The sequence below is a fragment of the Pelophylax lessonae genome, assembly GCF_965119305.1.
Source record: "Pelophylax lessonae genome assembly, chromosome: 6".
Taxonomy (NCBI): domain Eukaryota; kingdom Metazoa; phylum Chordata; class Amphibia; order Anura; family Ranidae; genus Pelophylax; species Pelophylax lessonae.
The window spans coordinates 190,295,225-190,313,175 of record NC_138773.1 but is presented as its reverse complement, the minus strand read 5'-3'; the positions used below and the strand labels follow the sequence as shown (position 1 = coordinate 190,313,175).

Here is a 17,951-nt window from a genome sequence, read left to right as displayed (position 1 = left end):
TATGAATTAGTGGTGAAAATTATGAGTTGCCACTGGAGGAAATGTTGTCAATTAGCCTGCTGACTGGTCGAAAAAAAGACGATTGGAGAGCTTTAGATTTGGACAGCCAATAATTGCTGGCATGAGCCCCACGAAACCCTCCTTAATTTTGCACCCAAACCCTGGAGCTGTGTATGTGCTCCAGCAGGGCTGAAGTCCTTTTGATAGCATACGCTTCCCTAGCCACTAGGAATTACAGCAGATTATTCACTTCAAAGGGAAGGCTAACATCTGTGCTTGAGTGACGCCTAGGTGCTTTTACAGTATGGGACTTCCTCATCTCGGCCTTGATGACAGCACTTGAGTTTTACTAGATTCAAACTCTTTTGTGCCCTTTTTTTGTCATCCACTGAACCATGTCAATTGGGGAATGCAAATTTGATTGATAAATGTGTGTTTTGTAGAATACAGTGTTCTTGTTTCAGTTTGATCAATCAGATGTACATTTCTCGTGTTCCACTGTGCCTTGGCAACTAATTTTGCTATTGGCAAAATGACATAATTTTGCTACCTGGCAGTGATGACTTTGTCAGTGTGACATAGGTAGAGAAAAAGGAAAACATTTTTCTTTCTTTTTGTATTCAATTCCTATTAATGTTAAGTAGAGGTATCATTAAAGCCAAACTCCAGGCTATGCCCACACTGCAAGGGTTATTAGCTCATTTTGGTCAGAGGATAGGAAAAACTGTTTTACTTACCCAATCCACTGCTCCCCAGGCAGGCGGTGCTCCCCCATGATCCTGCGGTAAACTGTCCTTCGGCATCCTTACGTCCAGAGCAGGGCTACGGACCTTGCTCTGGTCCTGATGAAGTCAAGACCCTAAACCATTAGAGCGAAGGGTTGCAGAAGCTGCTGTGGACTGACTGGTCTAGCTCTGGGAGGATCGGATGAATATCCTTTTCCTGTAAGGGCCTGTTCACACTGATCTGCAGCCCAAACCGCTGCTGCCTTGGACTGCAGAGCAATGTGAATGGGGCCTTATAACATAAATGACCAATTAACACTTGCAGCGCAAGCATAGCCCCGCTGCAACAGATCATTATTTTTTTTTTTATTATTAAATAGCCATTTTATTAGCAAAAATGGTAAAATGCTTTTAGGGCAGATGTTGAACTGAGTGAGGACCATCGCATTTTGTAGGAACTACTGGACATTTCTATGATTTTTTTAATTTTAGATTAGGTTTCTGGGTTGTTGGGTTTTAACCTCTGTTTATATGCTTTTTCAAATCTGGCAAGATCAGTTGCTGAATAAATAGGGCAATCTTCAACAACCTACAACCATTAGATATTGGACAGCCCTTCATGTACAATCTGGCCATTGATTAATCTACAACTATGCATGTTGACATTCGGTGAAACTTCCTTAGCCTGGTCTAGCTTGAGGAAAACTCAGCAACGATTAACCAATAAAATCCAACCCTACCAACTCGACTTGACACCTGAGGAAGCTTTGGCAAAGGATTTCTGTTACAGCCAGGGAGGGCCAACAAATATAGGCATGTTTCTTGAAACCTCTTAGAGCCTAGGATGTCATTGAGGGCCACACTTTTAATTCGCCTGTTTTTATGCTCTGAAGACCTCAAATCAGGAACTATTAAGATCAGGCTTATTTTATAAAAGACAGTGAGATGGTTGTATATTTATATGACAGTGATGAGAGTCTTAATAGACTCCTATTCAAGAGTTCTCACCTGTCCTTTATGTTCATTACTCTTATGCCTGGACCACTTTTTAGCCATTTTTAAGCATTGCCAGGTGTCTTTTGTTACTATATCAAACTGAATCTTGATGATTTTATCTCTAATTATGTCATCCTCTCTTTCAGTATACGTTGTAGCTCTGTTTTTTGCTCTGAGTCAACAAATGACCAGTGATCGGATAAACTTCTACACACCTCCAACACAGAATGGCAGCTTGTGGTAAGTTCATTTTGTGCAGTCTGTTCCTCTTTCATAGTTAGTTGTTTTATTTTCCATCAAGGTATTGTTTTAATCAAAAATTGCAAAGCAACTTTTTTTTTTTTTTTTTTTTTTTAATGATTAAATTTAGGCCATTTTAATTTAAAGTGTATGTATAGTCAAAACTTTTTTTTTTGTTTATTTTTGGATGAAGTAGGGACAGATTAGAATGCTAACTCTAATCTATTCTGTTAGTTGGATTCACCCTCCTATATTTTTCCAAATGACCTCTGTCACCAAGGCATAAAATGACGGTTTATCCAAAATATTATAGTTATCACCAGAAGAGGTGAGAATAAATCTCACACCAGTTCAGTTGACAATTCTCTTCACTTTATCAAGAAATTTGCTGATTACATCATGCATTGTGTTAAGGCAGCTGGTTTATTTTAATAGGCTACCTAATGCACCAAAAGAAGTGCATGTACCATTTCTGGCAGTGCACACCAACAATCTGCGCAGTGCCGTAATGCTTGTCCATCGGCAAGATAAGTTAGAGTGTGAATCAGAATGAATGACAGCACATCGCACAAGTGCATGCAGCATGCATTCTCACAGCACAGTATGGTGAATGGCTGCTTTGAGTGAGTGGATTACTGCTTTGCTGAGGAGAAACCGCATTATTTTTAACAAAGTAAACCCCATGTTTTAGAAGGTACATCCTCCAAGCCAATCTACCTTGTAAATGGTTGATTGTTTTCTTGTTCTTTTACGTCAGTCTTTTCAGCTACTAAATATAAATAATATGACTTGGTTCGCAAGAAATTGAGCCTAAAGTAGAACTATAGGCAAAACTTTTTTTGATTTTGGATAGAACAAGGGTAGGTTATAAGATTTTTTTTTTTCGGCCATTGTGTTCCATTGCGGAGATTTCTCTTTACTTCCTGTCCCATAACCAAACAGGAAGTGAGAGGAAATCCCTGCAAGTTAAGGGTATTCCTTGGGGACCCCCAGGTCACCAGAACTAGTGTCCCCATTGGAAGATTTATCCTCTATTACTTCCCTGGGGACAACCCAAAATGTGTGATTTTCTTTTGCTTTCACAATGATAATCATAAGCAGGACAAATAGAAAGGGTGAGACAGGCGTTCTAATCTCACTCCACTTCATCCAAAATTAAAAAAACAAAACAAAAAGGTTTTTCCTTTAGTTATACTTTAATCGAAACAGTCAGCATCATCAAAGTAATTTATATCTGTAATACATACAGTATATTAAAAAAGAATAGCGCGCAAATGCAAAAGAAATTACTACCAAATCTGAAGAGAGTCCATAAATAAAAATGGGGGTTTGGTCCCACCATATGGCCATATCGTGCTCAAGCCCACTACTGCGTCAAAGTACCCCATTATCAGTGGGTCCTACACTATCCATGAAAAAGAGATGAATCCAGCCCTTCTAACCCTTGGAGACAACACTCCTTGCTGGGAGAGATGTGCAAATGCACTACAGGGGACTCCTCCTATATCCACTTGATGGTGGACACTGATTGAGTACAAGTGTGTGTGGGGGGTGGGGAGGGCTGCTCAACCTCGATAGTCTGGTCAGACCGAATACATAATAAACAGGCAAAAAATTTGGGGGAGCATACCCATGTATTTCCAAAGCTGCTGCAGCTATGAACCAAAAGACATATATATTAAAAAAGAATAGCGCGCAAATGCAAAAGAAATTACTACCAAATCTGAAGAGAGTCCATAAATAAAAATGGGGGTTTGGTCCCACCATATGGCCATATCGTGCTCAAGCCCACTACTGCGTCAAAGTACCCCATTATCAGTGGGTCCTACACTATCCATGATATCCACCCCCCACACACACTTGTACTCAATCAGTGTCCACCATCAAGTGGATATAGGAGGAGTCCCCTGTAGTGCATTTGCACATCTCTCCCAGCAAGGAGTGTTGTCTCCAAGGGTTAGAAGGGCTGGATTCATCTCTTTTTCATGGATAGTGTAGGACCCACTGATAATGGGGTACTTTGACGCAGTAGTGGGCTTGAGCACGATATGGCCATATGGTGGGACCAAACCCCCATTTTTATTTATGGACTCTCTTCAGATTTGGTAGTAATTTCTTTTGCATTTGCGCGCTATTCTTTTTTAATATATATGTCTTTTGGTTCATAGCTGCAGCAGCTTTGGAAATACATGGGTATGCTCCCCCAAATTTTTTGCCTGTTTAATACATACAGTATATTTACTTAATAATGAAATCTTTGTAGTGTAAGGGAAATAGTATATTTGGAAAGAACGCTTAAATGGAAAAGACACAATTACACACAAGATAATGTTTGGGTTTTTATAGTGGTAATTGGTTAGCACTCCTGCCTTGCAGCGCTAGGAAACAGAACTTGAGTTCCACCATGGCTACTATCCGCATGGAGTTTGTATGTGCTGTCTTTTGGTGGGAGGGTATTTGACTTCCACTCAAATTGGCCTTACTATTTGTGTGTGTTTGTAACTGTGTTCGGGATATTGGAATGCAAGAATCTTTGGACAGGAGCTAATATGATTATGAATAGTTCATCATACTCCCTAAAAGACATATAAGCTGTCAGTACTATCTAAGTTAGTTTGAAAAATCTTTCAAACCGATTAATTATTTTATATTCCAATGCAAGCTGACTTTTCTCTTTGCAGAGATACACATTAAAATTGAAAATTGGTTTCTTATGGGACACTGATTTCCTTTTTTTTTTAAATAAAAACTTAACTCCAGCCTTACCTCTGATCTTGCACAATTATGCATTTGATACTGCAGCAAGTCAGATTGTTTCCTTTTCTGGCTGGACGATGCCCTTTCCTTTCCATTCTGACCATCGCTGTTCTGTTTCGTTCATTCATCGGCTTTCGGCTCTTTCAATCATAGAGCCTCAGCATCACATGATGATGTTGCCTAGGACAGTGTGGATGCAAATGCAGCCATCTTAATAACACCCACTACTCCAGACTGACACCTACCTATTAAAGAAGAGCTACAGTCTCCCCCACAAAAATTAAGTAAGCAGCTACAAATACTGTAGCTGCTGACTTTTAATATACAGACAGATCCATCGTTGTCCTCACCTGAGCCGATTCGTCAAATCCAGATACCCGCTCCCCCCACAAATTGCCAATAATTAAAGAGGAGGGGAGGACGCAAAGAAGAGGAAACATCCCCTTTTTGGGTTAAGTTACACTTTAACCACTTAAGCCCCAGCCCTATTTCGGACACTTTTTGTTCACAAGTTAAAATCAGTATTTTTTCCTAGAAAACTACTTAGAACCCCCAAACATTATATATATTTTTTTAGCAAAGACTCTGGATAATAAAATGTCAGTCATTGCAATATTTTTTGTCACGCGGTATTTGCGCAGTGGTCTTTAAAACGCCATTTTTTGGGGAAAAATTTAGAAAAATCACATTTCACTGCACTTAAAAAATACTAAACAGTAAAGTTAGCCCATTTTTTTTCTATATTGTGAAAGATGATGTCACGCCGCGTAAATAGATACCCAACATGTTACGGTTTAAAATTGCGCTCCCCCGTGGGATGGCGACAAACTACGGTCAATAGAGATCTCAATAGGCAACGCTTTAAATTTATTTAACGGTTACCAGTTTAGAGTTAGAGTGTAGCTCTTTTTTTTTAATTATTGCACACGCTCTGGCGATTGCGGCGATACCTCACATATGTGGTTTGAACAGCGATTTCATTTGCCGCTCGACTTCCATATACGTTTTTTTTTTGTGCGTGAGCTAACGGTGACGGGGGTGGCTAAATTTTTTTTTTTCCCATTTATTTTGTTTATTTTTTTAACTTTATTACAGTTTTTAAAAAAAAAAAAAATCTGATCACTTTTATTGCTGTCACAAGCAATGTAAACATCCCTTGTGACAGCAATATGCAGTGACAGATACACTTTATGGAGGGATCGAGGGTCTAAAAGACCCTAGACCCCTCCACTACACTTCCCTGTATGCAAAACGGCGTTTTTCAAATTTGCCACCTTTTGCAGCACAGTAACCCGGAAGTGACGTCATGGACGCCGCCTCTGGGTTACGTCATCGGAGACCCGATCGAAGCCGTTTCCGGCATTCATCGGGACTCCATCCAGCCGACGGACGTGCCGGCTGGGTGCTCGGGGGGCTCCCCGTGGGACGGGAGCCCCGGTAAAAGCCACGGAAGGCGGCGGGAGAGGGGGACGTCCCCTCCCGCCCCCCCGGGTAACGATCGAGCGGCTCTCGAGCCGCATCGGTCAGTACCGATGGAAAGCCAACCGTCGGCTCTGAACAACGGTACCGGGATGATGCCTCTAGCTAGAGGCATCATCCCGGTACACTACCGCAAAGTTTACCGCCGTCATATGACGTCCACCCAGGGATAAGTGGTTAAAGTATTTACCATAAAAAAATAAAAAAAAAAATGAATCCTGCTTCTTTAACCTCCCTGGCGGTCTGATTATGTCAGAATTTTTATCTAAAAGCAGTACATTTTTTCATGGAAATCTGTTGTTTTATATTTTAGGCCTGTAATTTTAGGAATAACTCACTTAAATCTATCCAAACAAGAGTCTAGTAGACATCCCTGGTATGATAAAGTTGGAAACACAAAATCATAAATTATAATATAATAATAATAATACATTTTATTCAATAATATAATCAAACCAAAAACACTGAAATATGTACAAACAAGGGATGCGATATTACTAGTCACTGTAATAATGGTTTAGTAAACATCTTGGTTATGAAAGATTTTGAAACATGGGACTGCACAAAGTCCAACGTCACAATCGGGACAATAGAATTTGGTTTTCCATCTTATTTTCCTTCCGCTGTCATCTCTCTTCGAGCAACAAACCACGCACATCCTTGTAGGTGCTGTTTTTTTCTCAGTTGGTGGGATGTAGTCCATGAAGTGCCGACCAGTCAGGCGTTCTGGGTTGACAACGCCAACAGCATGATGTCCAGATCTATTCCCAACCATTGATGGTGTTTGGTAATTCAGAAAGATACGTTCGGCAACTTTCCAAGTAAAGTCCGAATGAATCACAGGCTTGTCATTTGAGCAAAATGTAGGCATTCCACAAGCATTGCTCAAGAAGATGTCTAAAGATCTTCTTATAGTACTTCTTTTGCTGTTTCCCCATTGCTGGGTAGAATGTTATTGCTTAGTCAGCTCTGTCGACACCTCCCATGGTGTTGTAGTCTATCACTACTTGTGGCTTCATGACTTCTTTCCCACCTTTAATGCATACCATAACAGTGGAGGTGTTATGTACTGTACTCATTAGGCACACATCTTTCTTGTCCTGCCATAATTTTGCCTTTCTGCCAGGCAACCATTTCTCCTGTCTTGAGCTTCTTTTTGCCAAACATTGGCGGCATGTCGCGCCGGTTAGCCCTTACAGTTCCATAGGCATCAGTTTTGTTTTGCAGTAGAACATCATAAAGTTCAGGAGACGTATAAAAGTTGTCAGTTATTACACAATAGCCCTGATTTAGCAATGGCTCAATTAGTGAAAGAACAGAAGATGTTGCCACTCCATATTTTCTGTATTTTTGATCGTATTTTGTTCCTTTTCCAGTGTATATCACTGAATTCCAAATGTAGCCAGTTGACAATTTGCATAGCATGTAGGATTTTACGCCAAATCGTGCCCTCTTTGATGCAATGTATTGCACCCAGCTGAGCCTTCCCTTGTAGGCCATTAGACTTTCATCTATGCTGATGTCTCTTTCTGGCACATAGCTCCGTTGGAAATTCTGTAGAATAATTTGATATACTTCCCAAATTTTCTTTAGTTTTGGTGCAGGATGAGTAATTTCATCAAATCCTTCATTGTTTTTGAAGTGGAGATATTTCATTATCAGGGAAAAATCTATATTCTGACATGACCGTGCCAAAGAATGGAGTGGTTAAGTAATGTCTTGGTTGTCCAATACCACTTCTGCAGGGGTTTCCCCACCACTCCCTGAAGAATTATTAGGCCAAGAAATTTCCAAATGTCATCTTTGGTCACTGAATCCCACTTTCTGCATCTTGAAAACTTCTGATGCGTAGCCAATTGTTGCTCTTTGTACCGGTTTGTCTCAGTAACTATTTTTTCTTAGTTCAATCTTTGTTTATTAAAAAGAAATAGAACAGAACATTTTGATTTACAGAGCAGAGAACAAGAATATAAGGAACAAACAGATAAGTCAATCACAGTATACGTCAGTAATCTGCAACAGAAGCATGTCGTACAGTGAAACCTCCAGGGCCGTAGGGACCCAAGTGGAGAGGAGTGGTATATGAGAACTTATCATATCTTGGGAAGGTACACGTCATCATTGACAGAGAAACAAGTAACAACAGTGGTAGAAAACTCACTACAGCGGGTATCAAAAAAAGGAGGTAGTCAAGGGTTGAGACCAGAGGTCTATAACAAGGCACTATGCCGGATAATGTTGAGGAGCAATATGTGGAAACATAGGAAAGGCAACAGGCATAGTAAATGACATATCTGCAGGGACAGAGAAAAAAGCAAGGGACTGCCGAAGCAGAAAGAGAGGTGGAGAAAGATCAGTAAATATAAGCAGGGGTGAGAGATCAGAAGGGGCATCCCACTATGTTCCACCGGCTCCAGGCAACACTGGAGCATCGATCCAGGACTTGAAGGCATCCGAACATTGGAACATGTCCCAGGACATCCACGGGGTGGGGAACCGTTCCTCCCTGCCCCCCTCCCGTGCCAACAAATTCTCCATGTCTCTAATTGCATCCAACTCCAGGGTCCCCTCCAGCCTAGAAGGTATATGGGTGGTTTTCCAATGTCTGGGGATCACAGCCTTGACAGCTGCCAAGAAGAACCTGAGAACATCCATCTTAATTGAGCGGAAAGAACCAGGCACCAAAGACAATAAGGCTAGTTCCGGTGTGGATGAGATCGTGGTCGCCCGCAGCCGGCAGTACAGATCAATGACGTCAGTCCATAACCGGTGGATCTGTGGACAGTCCCACCAAATATGCAGAAGTGTGCCCCTAGACGACAAGCACCGCCAACAAATATCGGATTGGAGAGGGTCAACGTGTTTAGTAAAAGAAGGGCATTGGTACCATTGGGTCAGGCGCTTGTAACCCTTCTCCTGAACTCGTGTATCGGGGGACAGGGAGTGGGTCATAGCGAAGCATTTACGCCAGTCAGCAGCCGAAAGGAATTGACCTAGGTCTTTGTCCCATGCAGCAGTGTAGGTCGGACGATCAGGACAGAGAGTACAGTAGGGACACCGTGTGCGTGGGGGGATCGTCTTGAAGCAGGAGGGCGTCAAATGCCGATGGATCCCCTCGAACATCAGCCAGTGAGGGCAAGGTACGCACATAGGAGAGGGCCTGGCGCCAATGCAACCAGCCAGCCAAGTCGCCAACCCGTGCAGCGGGATTGTGGGGGAGCAACAAGGAGGGATCCGCTCGCAAGAGTTGGGACACAGGGCGATGGTCTGTCCCATTCCAGGGCCCAAACTTTGAACAGGAGACTGCCGGGGGGAACGCCGGAGTACCAACGAAGGGCGTCATGGGACCCCGGGGACTGGAGAGTCGGCCCGTCCCGTTGAGATGATCCCAAGTCCGCAGGGTCAGAGAGGTCAGGCTGCCCGGGGCGGGTACCAACCCACGAAGGTGTAAGGGGGTCCACGGAAGTGCCCTGCGATCCAAGGGGGTGAGGACTTGCTCAATTTGTACCCACAATTTGTTGGGGCCGTTGTGGAACCAATCCACAAGGCGCGTCAGGGTCGCCGCACAATGGTAGAGGGCGAAGTCCGGAATACCGTCGCGTACCTCAGACTAGGTCGATTATGGAGCCAGACGAAACGGGAAAGGGCCTTGCGTAATTTATCAAAGAAAGGGGTCTGTATAGAAACAGGTAGTGCTTGGAACAAGTACAGGAAGCGAGGGAGAATGTCCATCTTCAGTACATTAATCCGTCCAAACCAATTCAACCGTTTCGAAGAGTAGGTAGAGAGATCAGAGAGGGTTTTAGTTAGGAGGGGGATAAAATTTTCAGCGAAAAGGCGAGTTGGATCTGAGGGGAGAGTGGCACCCAGGTAGCTGATGGAAGACGATCCAGTCTTGAAGGGGTACGTGTTCGAAATGCGGCCAAAGGTCGACTTGGACAGGGAGATATTCAGAATTTCTGATTTGGAATGGTTCACTTTGAAGTTGCTCATTAGGCTAAAGTCAGAGAATTTGGCCAGTATCGCAGGGAAGGATCGTGGGGTGAGGTGACATAAAGCAGCAAATCATCAGCGAACAGCGCAAGTTTGGAGTGTATGGGGCCAGTGGAAATCCTGCAAACGTCAGGATTAGACCGGAGAGCGATGGCTAAGTGTTCCATCACAAGGACATACAGGAGTGGAGATAGGGGGCACCCCTGATGCGTGCCGTTGTGGATGCCGAAGGCAGGAGACAGGGACCCGTTGATCCGAATTCTAGCAGAAGGGGAGTCATACAGGGCCATGATCCTAGTCAGCATCAGTGGGCCAAGACCGATTTGCTCTAGAGTTAGGCGTAAGAAGTCCCAGTCCACATGGTCTAAGGCCTTTTCGGCATCCACCATCAGTAGACATAAGGGGACGTCATGTGTGCGAGCATAGTCAGTGAGAAGAAGGGTCTTCAGGGTGTTGTCCCTAGCCTCTCGTCCCTGGACAAAACCCACCTGATCCTTATGGATGAGCCCCGGCAGAAGCGGCTTCAGACGGGTCGCCAGGATCTTTGCATAACATTTGAGGTCCACTCCAATCAGGGATATGGGCCTGTAGTTGGATCACAGCAAGGGGTCCTTCCCTGGTTTCGGAATGAGGGATATGTTCGATTCCAACGTCTGAGGTGGGAAGGCATATCCATCAGAGACGGAGTTGAAGACCCGAGCTAGGAATGGGGCCAGGAGAGGGCTAAAGATCTTGAAGAATTTGGCTGTAAAGCCATCGGGGCCAGGACTCTTGCCAGAGGGGGTTGATGCTATAGCCGCCATTACCTCGTCCTCTGAAATTGGCGATTCCAGGTCTGCCACAGATTCAGGATCCAGGCACGGCAGGGTCGTCTTATTAATATATGCAGCCTTAGCAGTGTAAGGGGCAGCGTGAGAGTCGTGGGGCAGAGACGCAGAGATGTGGTACAGTGTTTGATAGAAGTCGGTAAAAGACCGACCAATCTGGGCTGGGGTCGTTACAAGGGGTTATGAATCTGGGTGATAAAAGTGGAAGGGGTCCGCGGGTGGAGAGCAGCAGCAAGCGGGCAGCCGCATTTATTATGAAACTTGTACCTGTAAAGGGGCCAGTTTCTGGTCATACGTGCGGGCCAAGGCTACATAGAGGTCTCGAAGTTGGGACCTGGCTCTAGATAGGCCGGCAAGGGCAGCATCAGAAGGATTCTATGGGCCGTCTCAGGCATGCGAAGCCGAAAGGGTTGCATCTGCTATAGAGGCCGACAGTGCTTCTTGAGTCGTGTACCAAGTTGGATATAGGTTCCCCTAAGTACGGCCTTGAGTGCCTCCCATTGTAGTGGGGGGGACGTAGGGTCGTCAGCGTGATCCGAAAAACATTCTTTGATGGCAGCGGAGATCGTGTCAACACAGTCTGGCGTTGCCAACAGGGAGTCGTTAAGTCTCCAGGTCCACTCCCGAAGCGGTGCGGCCGGGGGGGGGGAGAGCGTGAGGAAAATCGGAGAGTGATCAGACCAAACCAAGGTCCCCACGTCAGTATCAGGGGACCAGGGAAGCAGCTATGATCCACGAAAAAATCGATTCTACTGTACGACCGATGCGCAGAGGAGAAATGGGTGTATTCCCGGGAAGTCGGGTGGAGAACTCTCCAAATGTCAACTAGGTGCATGTCATGCAGGGCACGCTTCAGGGCGGCCTTCAGCTTCGCATAGGAGACGATCGAGAGGAAGAGGTATCTAAACCAGGGTCCAGGGGGAGATTAAAGTCTCCACCCAGGAGAACCCTTCTCTCCGCGAACCCGACAAGAAGTTCTAGGTACTGCAGAGCCAGGGCGACTTGATCAGTATTGGGTAGGTAGAAATTGGCAGCTTTATACTTCAAAACCCACAAAGAAAACGTAACCAGTACGTACCTGCCATGCGGGTCTACAACATGATCGATCAGGATGACGGGTAGAGACTTATGGAATGCAACGGATACCCCTTTGGACTTCTGGATCGGATTAGAGCTATGGAACCATCTATTAAAATACCTGTTGGAACAAGAGGGGACAGAAGTGGAGCAAAAATGCGTCTCCTGTAAAAGCAGCACATTAACGTTGCGCTTGTGCATGTGGTAGAGAACCTGACCCCGTTTGGAGGCACTGTTGAGGCCTTGAACATTATAGGAGCCCAGGGCAAGCCTGGGCGGGTACTCATCGTGTGGGCCATAACGGGACGCACGCAGAGAAATGGGGAGCGGACAGAGAGAAAGAAGGGAGAACTCCGTCAGAAGGAAAGGGTCGGAGCCCGGTACTAGAGGAAAGGAGCAGATGGACAGAAGGAGTAGAGAGAAGACGGAGCACCAAATGAGAAGGAACAAGGGTGGAATTTAGCGGTAGACAGGGTAGGCTCCGAGGGGAGGGGCCAGGAAAGCTAAAGTACCCGAAGCAGGGCACCGTGTGAAATACTCTTGACAAGCACGGATTGTGCTCAACCTATGGGGGTATAGTTACGAAGAAGGAGTCAGAAACTCATAGGTAGGTCCGGGTACTCAGCAGACCTGAGAAGAAACAAATGTACACACCTGAGTAAGGCAATTAAAGTAGATTAGAGCTCAACATACATATACCAGGAACAGCGTAAAAGTGCAACTGCGAACAGAAGAAAGCATCAAGAACACAAACATCAATTGCAAAAGGCTGATGCGCCAGGAGCCAGCGGTGACGATGGGAGATGAATGGCCTCCCCGAACCCCAGCTGAGCAGAACTACAGCGAAGGGCAGGGGCAAGCCTGGTGTAATATAGAGATGTCGGGAGCTGTGGAGAAAAACATAGTAAGTCACACAGGATCAAGAGGAAGACCGCAGGCATGACCCGGGCACATCAATCAGGACAGATCGCTAGGGAGGTAGAGTGCATGTTCTTCAGGCTTCCGGGGACTGGGGTCTATGAGGTCCACGGCTGTGGGAAACAGATCTGAAATGGGGGCGATGGCTCCTCTGAGGAAGAGGGCCCGGGAGCTGGGGCCTCAGTCAGTCAGCAGGGGGATCCAGCCAGTTTGGGATATCCACTGGAGCATGACCCAGGAAGGAGAAGTCAGGCAACTGGTCAGGATCAGCCAGCACAAATTTGCGTGAGTTAAGTCACCTTGATGCTGAAGGAATGCCCTCATGTGTAGGTAGCTCCAATTTGGCGCAGCAGGTCTAGTATGGGTCGGAACACGCGCCGCATGTACAGGGTATTGCGGGAAAGGTCAGGGTAGAGGCATGATTTCTTCTTTCAAGGTATAATAATGAACCCTGCACAACACGTCACGGTGGCGACCATCGCCTCCCCCACTTGGGCCTCCCACCCTATGTCCTCTGTCCAGGTCAATGGGGGTGGTTGGTGCTTGTTCCAGGACTTGGTTGAGGATGGCAAGCACCGTAGGTTTGAGGTTTGCATTAGAGGTGGCTTCGGGGAGCCCCTGGATCCTGATGGTATTTCTGCGGCTCCCGTTTTCCCCATCATCAATGCGGAGTTGCTGTTGGCGCAGGCGTCGGAGATGGTCCCGGGAGGCAGCCTCCAGTGCAGTCAGGCGGGTTTCATGGACCTCCTGGGTAGCGGTCACGGACGCCACTGCGGAGTCAGTGACGGATATTTGCTGGCGAACTGCGTTCAGTTCAGCATGCAGTGAGAGTTCCATCTTGGAGGCCCAGGAGTCAAAGTCAGAGCGAAAAGCCGACAGGAGGGAGGCCGTCTCAGACCTGAGGGGACCCCCATCGGCAGGTTGTTCCAATTCTCTACAGGAGGTAGAGGGGCAAGACGGGATAGGAGTTGAAGGCGTAGTGTCCGGGAGAGGCGCATGCCCATTGCGGCTTGAGTCCCCATCTAGGGAGGAGGGCAAGGAAACCGAAGGGGGAGGCTTAGTTTTGACCCCTGTGCGGCCAGGAGCCATCTTGTCTGGCCTGGGAGATCGGGGGTTCTGTAGGCGCAGTGTGAAGTAAATAGCGTTGTATGGAGTTTTGTTGGAGTTCTGGAGAGTCAGCTGGGTGGGAATTGCCCGTCGACATGCAGAATGCAGGTGTAGCTAGACTGAGAGGTCAGCTGCCGTAGCCGGACGGTCCCTTGGCTCAGCACTGCATGGTTGCTATCTTCAAATCAGGGGTACATAGATCCACAGACGTGTTTAGGGTGTTACGTGAATAGCATGAATAGTAGCATAGTAGCAGGCATCCACACGTACAGCTACTCAAACGATCAAAAAACTGCAAGGAGAGAGATAACTGTATAGTGAAAGCAAGGAATTGTCACAGATGGCTGGTTGCAATACTCTGCAGAGCATCACTAACAGCCTGGTTGCAGTTAGCTGTCCTGAGTAGCTAGAGTGCCAGCTCACAAGGCATGCAGGTGGAGGTGGTGGCAACTGGCAGAGGAGATGGGTAGGGGTTGCACCTTGACCTGGGGTCCACAGTGGAGGTAAAGTAGGAATCCCTTGTTGTGGCAGGGATAAGCTGGGCAAGCGGCTATTCAAGCTCCTTCCCAGGGTGTAGATGAGGTCTGGGGTCCTGATTCCTGGCAGTGGGGGAGTCCCAGGGGTGCCTAGCAAGTTTGAGGGTGCCAGGAAGATGGCGGCCGGGTGCTGACAGGTAGGCTGCGGCCGACGATGGAGAGGGTCCCGGAGGCACAGCGGGGCAGGTCAGGGAAGAGGGGGGCAGCACTGTGGGGCAGGATGGTGTGTGGGGATGCGGTTGGTGCCTACCTCCCCTCCGGAGCTCAGGATGGCGGGCCGCGGTGGCCGTGCAGGCCTCGGAGTGCCGTTTTCAGGAAAGTCCTCGGCTTTAGGCCTAGCTAGGCCTCGGGTGGAAGTCCGGTCCCGGTGGCTCGTTTTCCTAAATTTTTTGCCTGGTGGGTCCCCCAGAGTCTGGGTAATCGTGTTGGGGCAGTGATGATCCGCTGAGTAAGCTGTAAGATCGGCGGAGCTCCTCACATAGACGTCCGCCTCGGTCCGCTTCCGGTCACGCCCCCCAGTAACTATTTTTTCAATAACCTCATCGGTCAGAAATAATTGTAGGTATGCCAAGGGGTTGTCATGGTCAACGTCCACTTTCATACCAGGTTCTCCGGTAAATGTGAATCTTGGGGTCGCTGCCTGATCTGTAACGCAGTCAATAGAACACCAAGTTCTCACATCGCTGAGCTCAGTCGCAGAATCGTCGCTGTCGTCACTTTCAGGACCTGATGATGAATTTTCCCACGAATCACTATCACTCAGTTCTTCAAATAATTTTGATTCATTGTCGCTGTTTTCCAGTTAGTCTAAAAGCGCTTTTGAGCTAAAAGAACGCTTTATGGACGTTTTCAATTTTCCAGGCACAAAGAACCGCAAAAGTACAGGCAGGGCACTGGAAAAGCCACTGGCTTGATACAAAGTTGTAATCATAACAGATTACACTGTATCATGTCATTTGTTTATTTTTTGAATCTCCCGCCGGTTCCACCCCCCTGTGTCACAGTGCTCGCAGGCATGCGAACCAGAAGACAGGTGACGGTATCGGCCGGATCACACAGCGGGACAGCGGGAGGATGGCTGGAGGATGATGGGGGATCACAGTGGAAGATAAGTGTGATTGTGGGGTATTACAGAGTGTGGCTTGGGGTTACTGCTTTTGGCAGTGTATATTGACCCCGAGCCACACTCGGGAATACAGTACCGCCAGGGAGGATAAAGCATGAATAACAGCCCAGTGCTTGTGTTGTGTAATTTGATCCCTTCTATCACCTGAAATACCTGGTTGATCCTGTCTGATTCTGCCCTCCACCCTGTAAACTCACCAAGGTTTATCATAGCTGCTGAGTCCTGACACTTTGGTCAGTTTACGTGCCTCCGTCATCCGCAGCTATCTGCAGCTCTCCTGTCCTCCTCCCCTCTCCCCTTCCCTTCCTGTCTGTCTGTCAGCTCTGTGTCAGGGCCCCAGCCCCCCCCCCCCCCCTCCTGCTGCTGAAATAACCAACTAATTATCACACAATCCCCTATCTTTCATAATACTAAGTGCCCTGTGTATGTGCCTTATTTAAAATATGATGTTCTATACCTGATTTCCGAGCGGTGCTCACATGACTGGCTGGCTCTCTTCTCCTCTCCTCCTCCCGACTGACGTCAGTGGAGGATTTTCAGCCCCTCCTACTGTAGCTGTCAGTTTGGGAGAGGAGAGAGATGGCTGGTCATGTAAGCGCCGAGCGGCGCTATAAAATAATGTATAGAACAACATATTTTTTATTAAGGCACATATATAGGGCACTTAGTATTATGAAAGGCAGGGGATTGCATGATAATTACTAAGTGGGTTCACAACTACTTTAAAGCAGAGTTCCGGCCACAAAATCAACATAATCGATTTTGTGGCCATCCGCTTGCTTTTCCCCACCTAAAACAGAATTGGATAATTAGGATATTTTTATTTTTTTTTTATTTACCTTGTAATTGTAGAAAGAAATACTCACCTGTCTTCCACTTCCCCCCTCGGCGGCTTCGGCCCGCGCCGTCACTTCCGGTTTGCAATGATTCCTGGGAGCTGAACGTCATCGCTCCCAGGAATCAATGCGCCGGCACCGGCCCCGCTCATCACTTCCGATGCGACGCCGCATTCCTTGCTAAACAGCTTCTGGGCATGCCCAGAAGCTGTGGAGGAATGCGCCGCCGCACCGGAAATGACGAGAGGTGCCGGTGAAGGCGCATTCTGGGAGAAGAAGACACGGAAGAGGACGCAGAAGAGGATCGGGCTGGCTTCAGCTGCCCACAACAGAGATGGCAACGCTGGAGAAGAAATTTTAAAAGTGAGTATTTCTTCTTGCAGGTAAGTGCGAACCGGGACAGATCAGAGGCTGGCCATTGTGGAATGTACTAGCCCTGACTGTCCCGGGTTTATGTTTATTGAAAAAATGTTTTTGTGGCCGGAACTCCGCTTTAATGCATTTTGATATTTGCATACCCCATTCCAAGAGCCAACCCACTGCTTGCATCAGTGCTGAGAACTCTAGAGAGTACCAAGACAGGGTACTGTGTTGTTTTCAAGAAGCTATATACTGCACCCTGCTAGCACCTCCCACCACCCATAGTCTGCCTGCACTGCAAGGAGAAGCACAGAGACACAGTAATGAGGTCAATGGGTCTAAATCAGGGTATGCATTGAAACAATTATTTATTAGCCTATGTTTTATGTTTGTTTTTTTCCTTAATACCCTGTAAAGTGATGAATTTCAGTTATGTGGGATTGCATGAAGTTGTTTTGGCTGAGACTACATTCCCAAAAGTTGCAATGTGATAGTTTTTTTTTCTTTTTTTGTACTTGACATTTTTATTTGTACTTTTACCATAGCATTTGATTTATGTTTTGATCTTAGGCAAGAGGCTACAGAAATACAGATTCTTCAGCCATGGGTTGTGATCAATCTGGTTGTAACTTTGCTAGTTGGACTTGCCTGGTTGTTTCTGTCCTGCCGTCCAGACCTGGATCACAGTGAAGGTAATGTGTATTAGTCCTTCCTGGACCGTAAATTCTAAGTTTATTGGAAATAAGCTTTTTAGAAAATTTGCATTTTACAGAACTCCAGTAAGAGCCTGCAGTTCGAATTTTGTTAAATTTCTAAAAAATTCAAATCCAGGGCTGTCCAACTTGCAACCTGCAGGGTCCCAACTATAGCCTATGCAGAGTGGCAGCTGGTTGCTTAGCGCTGCAGCCTTCTTTTGCTCCAGCACATAGTTTCCAAAATGATGTCAGCACTACTTGTCGAGTATAGAGATCTGC

At 46.4% G+C, this 17,951-nt stretch overlaps 1 protein-coding gene across 1 annotated transcript in view; it reads left to right on the top strand.

Annotated features, from left to right (window-relative positions):
• TMEM237 (transmembrane protein 237) overlaps positions 1-17,951 on the top strand; it is a gene marked incomplete at its 5' end in the record, with an annotated part of 58,502 nt that overhangs the window by 26,989 nt on the left and 13,562 nt on the right. Inside the window, 2 exons of the mRNA XM_082260482.1 lie at positions 1,868-1,961; positions 17,548-17,669. Coding sequence (XP_082116608.1) covers positions 1,868-1,961; positions 17,548-17,669 — 216 coding nt within the window. The remainder of the gene's footprint in view (positions 1-1,867; positions 1,962-17,547; positions 17,670-17,951) is intronic.